At 43.3% G+C, this 10146-nt stretch overlaps 1 protein-coding gene across 5 annotated transcripts in view; it reads left to right on the forward strand.

Moving 5' to 3' along the window:
• MKLN1 (muskelin 1) overlaps positions 1–10146 on the forward strand; it is a 122785-nt gene that overhangs the window by 56760 nt on the left and 55879 nt on the right. For 4 of the 5 annotated variants that reach the window (XM_025213263.1, XM_025213273.1, XM_025213268.1 and 1 more), the window contains one exon: positions 3996–4037. The exons of the other annotated variant lie outside the window; for it this stretch is intronic. In XM_025213263.1, the coding sequence (XP_025069048.1) occupies positions 3996–4037 (42 nt within the window). The remainder of the gene's footprint in view (positions 1–3995; positions 4038–10146) is intronic. 5 annotated transcript variants of the gene reach the window in all.

The following is a 10146-nucleotide window of genomic DNA, read 5'->3' on the forward strand; positions in this document are numbered from 1 at the left end:
CTTCCTGCCCTTCCCTCTTTCCAAAAAAAAAACCCCAAACCACACAAAACAACCCCAAACTGAGAAAGCCATAAAAATCCAATAGCATTAGCATATTGGGCTTTATTAATAAAGAACATCACTTGCATGTCAAAATAAATGGCTGTCCAGAAGAGTGTGCAGATTTTTAAGGATTGATTTAATGTCTAACACCTACCCAAGGCTCTTGATGCTATATCTTAATTAAGTATACAATAAAGGTAATTAAATTAAATGTCAACAGCAATAAGTTCAACAGGAACTTGGCTAACTTGCCCAGTTACCTATGCCCCTTGTCAGTCCAGTGCTGTCCGCATTCGCTAAAGGACCCTCTCAGTTGGGTGACCTTTGTACCACGTCTAACAAGGTGCCAGTTTTGAAGCACTTTGACCAGTCGGGACCCTCTCAGAGAATGCCCTACCAGGTCCCTGTTCATAATGGCAGGACTCTGCTGAATGCTGCTGTGGCAGTATGGCATGAGCAGTAAACTGGTGCCAGTTCAATTAGGGTTTCATATAGCCTAGGCAGCAGTTTTTAAACAGAGAGCAGTTGGCAGCTTTGTGTAAATCCTACAACAGTGGTCAAACTTGCTTCCAGCAAGATGCCTCACTTGGAGCTACTGTTCTGCATTTTCAGTCTCTGAATGCTTGTACAGTGTAGCTGCGTGGAAAGTATACTGCGGTATGCTAATCCTGTGTTAACAAAATCACGGGGAACAGGAGCAAGGTCTGCATCTGAGTGACAAGGTTGTGGTTTAGGGATGATTTTAGATTTGCCCCTCACGCATACATATACAATTGTCCTGACAGTACATATCGCACCTACCAGTATCTTGTTATCTGCATATGAAATTTCAACACTTAACTAAATGGCCAAGTCACCCCTATCAGTCAAATGCTTCGGCCTGCTTTTCCAACCCACTGTCATCACTTCAGTCTCTTCTTAGGCTTCTTTGCTTCTCTCCAAGCTCCAGTTTCAGCTAGGCACTGACTTGCATGCTGAAGTGAATCATCTGAATTTACCCTGGAAACCTTCAAGAGGAGACTGGACTGTGACCTCACTGGGGTCACCCCAGTTGTCTTTCCTGCCAGGTGCAGGGAACTGGACCTGATGATCTTCCGAGGTCCCTTCCAGCCTTACAGTCTTTGAATTGGGTGCACTCGACACACATTTGGGTTTCATTCAGCATGCAAACACTGGATCCCACATGTCCTCAGTAACTCTCCTGAGCCCTCACTTGAGTGCTCCTCGGGAAGAACAGCAGTGGTCAAGAACTCACCATGAATCTTAGAGTCATTGAAGGAAACTGCCCACTATTGTCTGTGTCCACTGGCAAGTCAGAAACACCGTGTGGTCAAGCGTGTCTTAGGTAGCTGACTAGATATAATACCAATATGGGTACAGATATCAGGAAAAGTATTGATCAGCATGGTATCGGTGCCAAGGCCAGGCCTATTTTCAGATTGACAAGGACTATGATGATGAAAGACTTTTGGATATCATGGCAGTTGTCTCAGCCTCTTTGACAGCCTTCTCCAAAAGGGATGCAATTAAGTTGGTAGAGGAATGAATGCTTTTTCCACTTAGAAGGAAAAAGAATCTGTTCTGCATCTGGACAAAATAAAGACCTTTTAGAAATCCTCAAGGGGGGAGGAAGATGGGGGAGAGAAGCCCTCCCTCTTTGCCTCCCCATGCCAGAATATTTATTTGCATCACAGTAGCACCTTGGAGTCCTAGTCACGTACCCAGAAGCCCATTTGCTAGGTCCTGCATGGGCAGTGAGTAATCCTGTTAAGGCATTGGTTTGGGATGGGAAACCCAGGTTTCTGGCATGTTGCACCCGAGCCCTGACCTCCAGGGTTCTCTTTCACCCCCGTCTGGTTTTAACCAGAAATCCTATTTGAAGCTAGTTACATTTTCCTAACATCTCACCTAAACTGCTGGGTTCCTACAAAAAGCATAGGTTTTGATACATTCGTGTCTTCCAGAAAAAAAACGTTTTTTGGGAAATTCCCAACAGCTAACACTGGCTGATTTAATTGGCAAGATCAGGAGGTAGCAATTTATGGTGCATGGATCATATCTGGCTCACCAAGCAATTTCATTTGGTTCATCAGGCCTGACTGTCAGCAGCATTTTGGCAGAAGTGACACTTTTTGCTTCGTGGGGACTCTCTGCTATTAGGTGGTGGTCATGTCTCATAGGTGTAGGCAGCAATTCAACACTGGGGTAAGCGGTAGCAGCAGTGGCTGGATTGGAGGCACTGGGTTGCCTTGGACTGAACCGATTACCTTGGCCCTTTGCTGACTCTTGAGCAAGCTTGCTAGCATCAAGCAAGGTACCCAAGCAAAGGCTATGCTGTGGCTTCCTTCTAAGAATCGGGTATCCTGGTCTCGGAGGTGTTGATATTCAAGGGAGAGACTCGGTACTTTCCCAGTGGAAGTGGGGAATATTTTTAGTGCGTGTGTACAGAGGTGACGTGGGTATTTAACTAACCTGGATCAATCCCGCAGTGCCCCCTGGGGGACGGAAGAGAAGGCCTTGGTAACATTTATTTACCTCCTAGTTGCTGTAATGCTGTCATTTGTTGGATCCTATTAATGACTGAATGATCAAAAGGGAAAGACAAAAGAATAACTTGAATGTACGGATGAAAAAAGCCTAAAAAAGGTGGCGTTGTATGGTACCAGCTTATTTTTTTTCAATTGTTTCCTTTGCATTTTCCCCTGACATCAAGCCAAGCAGATAAACAAATCAACTGCATGCTAAAAGCTGCCTCTGAATTTAATCTTGTTCCTGCACGTCTGAGTCAGATGCCCAGAAAGGACTTTAGCAATGACTAAACCTATTTAGCTGCATAGGAAGGTACTTGTAAGTAGATTAGCTAAAGCAAAAATACCATATTTGCTGTCCGAATGAAAGATCTCTCCATCCTCACCTCCTCACTTTTGACTAGACATCAGTGGTCATTGATCAGCAAAAAATAATTGTATACCAATATCCTAAAATGTGTTTAAAAAACCCAACCTCTTCCCCCGCCCCTTCCACCAAAACTCTCAGCTTTTTGTGGAAAATAACAAGAAAGGATTCTTTCTGATTACATATTTGGAGCAAATCCTAAACGCCACAACTTTTTAGCCAGACCAGTTGAACATAATCGAAGATTTGACGTAATGCACTTCCACGGGAGTTTAAGAGCACATCTTCTAATTTCCATATGCCTGCTGCTTTGTAGCTCCTCTGTATATCTTGATCACACTTGAAAATAGCTGCAATGCTATTATATTTCAGGTTTGTTTTTTATAATGAAAATAGGATAGGTATGGGAGCGGTTGTGCGCATTCATGTTGCATGTTCACATATGCTCCTCTATTTGTGGCATGTTTGCAGAGTTGATAGCAATGAGGGCAGACTTTGGAGTTGAGATGCACTTTTGCCTTGCATTGCTGTTAAACCATGAAAGACATTAAATTTTCCTGATTTTTACCATTGCAATATGCCTGTGTTCCTCTGTATGAATATGGAGGGTAGCTTCCAGATCTTTCAGGTGAGATGGGAGTACTTTTTTACTTCATTTTTCAGCAGTTATCCAACATCCAGTTGAACTTATTGTTTGGGGCTAATAGGTTTAAAGGAAGTGCCTTATATTACTATGAAAAAGCAGTAGCTTCTTTTTCTTCTACTAGGACTCTGTGTTGGGCTCCGAGGGGCCTAATGTGCCTTCTGAGATGAGTTTGTATGGTGGGATCTCTTGGCATAACCGACAGAGTTCGACCTGCAGTAAAATCCTTTGTGATCAGAAATGTTGCCCTGAATGAATCTTGGACTGTATCACCATTATGGGGAGAAATGTTCTAATTTTTGTCTTGGTTTCATACACTAAGCACTGACAACTTCTAATTTTAGAAAAGCAGAATAAATTTGGAAAAGGGTGGCATCGTCGCAAATAATATGCTCTCATCTCTCCCTTTCCTTAGTGCCTATCTGTGGATGACTATCTCTTCAGTCTCCAGGAAAATGTAAATAGATCTTGCCTTAAATTTGCTGGAATATGCACAGTTGCAGGAGAATGGGACCAGTGAATCTTTGCAGTTTGGCGTAAAGCAGGAAGAGAGCAGCTTGCATGACAGCTTGACTTTGGAAATGGAGGCAAAATAAATTGTAGATGGGGGGGTTGTTTGTTTTTTGTTTTGTTTTTTTAATGTCCTCATCCTTTTAAATGTCCTAGCTTGCTTTTGGACAACAGCATTTACGTCATAAAACATAATTTTTGAACTTTATACTGGAGACCGCGTTCACATTCCTTTCGGTCTTCTAAGGCACCAAGAAGGGAGAAGTCGTCAGCTGTTCTTTGTTTTTATTCCCCTGACTTTTGAACAATGTCCAGGCTTGCTTCGGAGCTTTCTCATCTGGTTCAATATGCATGCAACACACTTCTTTTTTTCTTTCTTCAAAGTAAAACCTCTTTATTTTCAAAACGTCTTTGCCCCAAGGTAGCCAAGATGCCAAATCTTGGAAAAGGGGGAATTGGCTCCTCTACTTTGTTACTGTGCATCTCTTTCAGCGTGAGCATTTTATTTAAAACATGCAAAGTAAATACAAATTTGTTGTGTTTTTTAGTGGAGCATGCCAAGACTGCATGTTGCTAAGATGGTGCATAGTAACCCTTTAATTGTTTGAGCAGACCGAAAACCCGACGAGTTGAATTCATGATCCTTTCTGCTTTGTTATAGGAGCAGATTAGGTATTTGAGAGGCAATGCCCTCTTTGGCAACGTGCTATAAAGTATGTTCTGGTTTACTTTTCATAAGACATCTTGACTGTGGTGTGCAAGGGGGTGGATTGGATAAATGACTGCTTGCAAACACAGGAGATTGATAGCTTGTGAAGCCTCTTCCAGCCCTCTGTTCTTTGGATGCTGGCATGTGCATTTTTTGAAAATGATTCCTAGGCTAGTCCTTAAAAAGCATGGTTCGTTTTATGAAGTGGATTAGCCCAGTCAGTAGTTTTTCATAAAATACCATGCATTTTCTTGGCATTGTACAGTTGGGGATTGTGGATATGTTTTGGATTTTGTCACCAGCATCTGGCGTTGGTTGCTATTGGAGACCTAAGGTATGCCTGTATGATAAACTTGCTATCTCTGGTGGCTTTGCCCTTGGGCATACTGCATTCCTCTGGGTGGACTGCCTCCTGGACTGGAAGCAGTGTAGTTATGCGCGTGGCACCACTGAGCAGCTAATTAGGTTGGGGCAGGCTAATGAACACAGCTCAGCATCCATGCTTATTAGCCTGTCCAAATGGTTGTGTAGGCATAGTGACACTGCACCTACCTAGTTTAGGAAGCAGTGCAGCCTGCTGGAGGGTGCAGTAACCTTGACAGATCAGTAAACCGTATGATACAGGTCCATGTATCTAAAGTGCTTGAGCACCTTGTTACCATAGCATGTCAGTGCCTCCCTCTGTATTACTGTATATTCTCCTGACTAGCTGGGTAGATAGGGATGTGCCCTTATCTGTAAAATGGGGATGGGAATTTAGGTATAAAGACTAACAACATGTATAACCATGGACAGAAGATTTGAATGGAAACCTGATTTCTTGATACCTGGACTTGCTTTTGCCCTAGTCACTGGATAATGCTCTTAGTTTTATTTCAACCCTAATAATTCAGCAGAACTTTCCATGTTATCAATAAAATGTACGGCATAGTTAGTTTAAATGTACGGCTGTATCCCCTCTCTGGACTAAGAGCAGGACCCCAACTCTTCCCATTTGTTTAATCTGAAGATGTATCTTGATAGTCTTGCCTTCCCTAAACCTTTCATATTCTTTACTTGAAGATACTGGAAGATATTTAACCCTTCAGAATGCAGATGGGATCAAACAAATGGATAGAAAACTAGCTGGAGCATCAGGCTCAAAGGCTCAATGTCTAGTTGGCAGCCAGTATGAATCGGAGTGCCCCAGGGGTCAGTTCCTGGGGTCATTGTTGTTCAATATCTTCATCAATGACCTGGAAGATGGGATGGAGTACACCCTCAGCAGGTCTGCAGATTACACCAAGCTGGTGGGAGTAGTAGATATGCTGGAGGGCAGGATTCAGTGACCTAGACAAATTGGAGGATTGGGCCAAAAGGCATCTCATGAGGTTCAACCAGGGCAAGAGCAAAGTCCTGCACTTAGGACGGAGCAATCCCATGCACCGATGCAGGCTGGGGGCTGACTGGCTAAGCAGCAACTCTGCAGAAAAGAACCTGGGGGTGATGTGGACAATAAGCTAAATATAAGCCAGCAGTGTGCCCTTGTTGCCAAGAAGGCTAATGGCATACTGGGTTGCATTAGTAGGAGTGTTTCCAGTAGGTCCAGGGAAGTAATTAGCCCCCTCTATTCAGCACGGGTGAGGCCACATCTGCAGTATTGTATGTAGTTTTGGGCCCCCCACTCCAGAAAGGATGTGGATAAATTGGAGAAAGTCCAGCGGTCAGGGGGCTGAGGCATATGAGGAGAGGCTGAAGGAACTGAGCTTATTTAGTCTGGAGAAGAGGAGACTGAGAGGGGATTGAATAGCAGCCTTCAACTCCATGCAGGGGGGTTAGATATCAGAAAGGTTAAGTTAGATATCAGAAATAATTTTCTCACTAGGAGGGTAGTAAAGCACTGAAACAGGTTACCCAGAGAGGTGGTGGTATCTCCATCCTCGGAGGTTTTTAAGGCCCAGCTAGACAAAGCCTTGGCTTTTAAGTGATTGATTTGCTCACTGTAGAGCATCCCCTTGAGTTAAGGGAAATATTTACTTCTCTCCTTCTGTTGACCTTGCAGAGCCGGTGCAGGTCTAGAGGAGGATGATAACTTGTATTTTGTTTCATACATAATGAACAGAATTGCTGACTAAACTCCAGTTGCAGAATTTTTCTTTGGAAGAACACACACAGACCTGTCAATTTATGTTAATAGCCACAGCTGAATGATGTGATAGATTAATTTAGAGCAAGGCTTTTCTTTTGGAGCCCAGTATGAATTTACAGAGCTAAAACAGCACAACCCCCAAGTTGAGCAAACTTGTATCTAGAGTCAAATATGTCAAATATTGGAAGTCTCTGAAGCCGTTTCTGGGATTACTTGAGGCAAGGTTAGACTAAAACTGAAGACCTTGAGAGGAAAATTACCTGCATAAAGTTAAAAAAAAAAAAAAAAAAAAATTATCTCAAGCTGTAAAGGCCCTTATGATCACACTTACTTTAAGCTTGTCACAAAATGTATTGCGCTGTTTTTGTATTCCAGTCTTGGCATATTGGATGGCTCAAGACAGCACTAGGTGCTACTCTGACAGTTGACATAGCTCAGTCTTTAAGTGTTTCCAGTCGAATATGACTTTTCATTTCCACCTAGGAGAAGCTTTACAATCTTTGATTTCTCCTATGCCTGAGGAAAGTTGTATGTGCTCAAAAGCTTGCAAATAAAGCCTTTTTTTTTTTTTTTTTAAATATCTAATTGGTCTAATACAAGATATCACTTCTACCAGGAGTTCTGATTCCTACAGTCTAATGTCTTTAAGCTTTTCAGCAAAGCTGACCACAGATCTGACGCACCCATTTTAACTGAAGTTCTCAAGGGGTGACTATTCCAACTTTTTTAATTGGACAAGGCACTGGATAATGTCCCAGTGCACCCGTATGCAGTATCCCATGCAAGATGGACCTTATAAAAGTCAGTGTATAATCCATTGATTCAGGTATGTAGTGTTTGATGTCTACAGTTACCAGACATTTTGCAGAATTACTGGCAAAAATCTCACTTGAAGCCTTTTAAGAGACTTCTTATACGCATTTAGGAAATTTCAGTAAAGGCTGTAATGAGAATGGGGTGCTTCAAGAATTAGGTTTTTGTTCGAGTGCGCTTATCTAAAGGGCAAATGTTCACCAGAGATTCAGGGTTTGACCATAGATTATCCTTGGTGTCCCTTCTGACCCTACGATTCCATGATTGCAGAATAATTGCCTCTTTCTTCTGCCAGTGTATCAGCATAAAAAGTAGGGCTGTGTGAAGCTTCGGTCCCTGATTTGATTCGGTGGCCGAATCTCCAAATCTGAATGGAACCAGAGGACTCTCTAATCTTTTCAAATCGATTCAGCGATTTGGACATAGACACAGCTTTAAATGTTTTTTCTACATACCTCTAGGTAGCAGGCGGCTCATGAATGCTGCGGTGCTGGGGCTCATGGAGCATCCCACAGAAGCATGGGAGGCTCTCCAGTGTGCTTGGCAGCAGACCCAGAAGTGGACCAGAAGCACTTTCAGACCACTTGTGGGTCTGCCGGAGAGCACACTGGGGGCCCTTTCCATGCCCTGGCTCGGCAACTGGTGCCTCCTGGGTCTGGAGGCGGCACCCGGGGTCCCCCCACAGCTGACCGCAAAGCAGGGGGGGCGGCTGACCGGCCGGCACACTCCTTGGTGGACCTGGAAGTGGACCAGAAATACTTCCGGTCCGCTTCTGGGCTTGCCTCTGAGCACATGGAGGGCACCCCCCGCACTCCTGTGGGATGCTCCATATGCCCCAGCATTGCAGCGTTCACGAGCCGCCTGGTACCTCGACGTATGTAGAAAAAACATTTCAAGCTCTGTCTATGGACGAATTGCTGATTCTCTGAATCGGCATTAAATCTTCAGATTTAGCTTCAGCCGAATCGAACCACTGTCCCCGATTCGGACCAAACCCGAATCCAAACCAAATAGGGCTCGCTTTGCACACCCCTAGCAAAAAGCAGCTATAATACTTTTATTTAAAGATTTGCATGTATGCATTTTGGAGATGGAATAAAAATTCCGTTCCTTCATTTAAACCAGTTAAAGAATGATTCTTTCTAGTCAAGGTACTGGAATTGGTGTGGTATAGAACCAGAGCCCACGGCTGAGACTTGGGCGGGTTTTCCGTGCTGGCATGCATACACTGTTTTGAAATTGTGTCGTCAGTGATTGGAGAAACCATGTTGTTCCTTCTCTTTGCAAACCCTTATTTCCCTGGTTCAGAGAGAAAGGACTGGTCAAAAGGAAAAGCAGATTGCCTGCCTTGTGAATGGGAGGTTAGCTTAGTCACACTATTTACTTGGAGATCTTGTTTTTCTCCAGTTTGTACACCAGAAGTCTTACGAAAATTGAGGGAGTTCCCAAGCCAGCATGTGTTGTCAGTTCTGAATGTTTGTAGGCTGAATGTCACTAGATGTTAACTTCTGTGGCATCTAGTCAAAACTGTGATGGGAGTATTTCATAGTTGTCTCTACTACACTAGTCAACCTGTTCTTTTGGAGCTGCCACTAACAAAGCTAGCAATACACTTGTGCTAACCCTTTTGCAAGAGAATTGATTTAAAAACCAAGGCAAGGAGGAGAGAAGTTCAGTAAAAACACATTTTACATGTAAAAGCAGACAAGGTTCTTTAGGTAAATCTGATATCTTTTATCAGATCAACTCAAAACCTCTAATAGAAGATATTGGATTTACCCCAACTCTGCCTATGTCCTTAGACCAACACGGCTACAACCTACACGCCTTTTACATGTAAAGCCAATTAAAAAATATCAAAGTTTAGGATTATTTCATGTTTTCTGTTCCTCGTACTTTCCTTGTTTCATCCTCAAGGGCGTGATGCCTTGTATCTTCCCTGAGTTGGAGGCTGTGATGAATAAAAATCGTTTGAGACTTTTCTCACTCGTATTCTTCCAGTCAGATTAGTTTCACAAGAGCATGGTGTTAGGGGGGTTAGGATGAAGCTTTCCACTCTCCCATTGATGCGAGGGGAAGTCTTTGTTGGCGGTGCGTGCCAATACAAGCCCGTCAATGTGAGCATTGGGTATTTAGCCTGTTCTCAATTTTAGCAATTTTGGTCTCTATTCCAGAAGGGTTGGAGCTTCAGCAGCATCTAACTGTCCATGTAACCTTGACTTCTGGAATATCGGGCCAGTTGAGCCCTGGAAAACTTTTGTTTCATAGCCATTTAACCACACTTGATCTCTTCCATTGCTGCTTACAAGGAAAGGCAGATCTGCTGCAGTTGCTTTTTCTCACTTGTTGCTTAATAAATAAGGGGTCGAGTTCTTTCAGCACTTCCGGAATCGACCAACTCTTTCC

The sequence above is a fragment of the Alligator sinensis genome, unplaced genomic scaffold, assembly GCF_000455745.1.
Source record: "Alligator sinensis unplaced genomic scaffold, ASM45574v1 scaffold268_1, whole genome shotgun sequence".
Lineage (NCBI taxonomy): Eukaryota > Metazoa > Chordata > Crocodylia > Alligatoridae > Alligator > Alligator sinensis.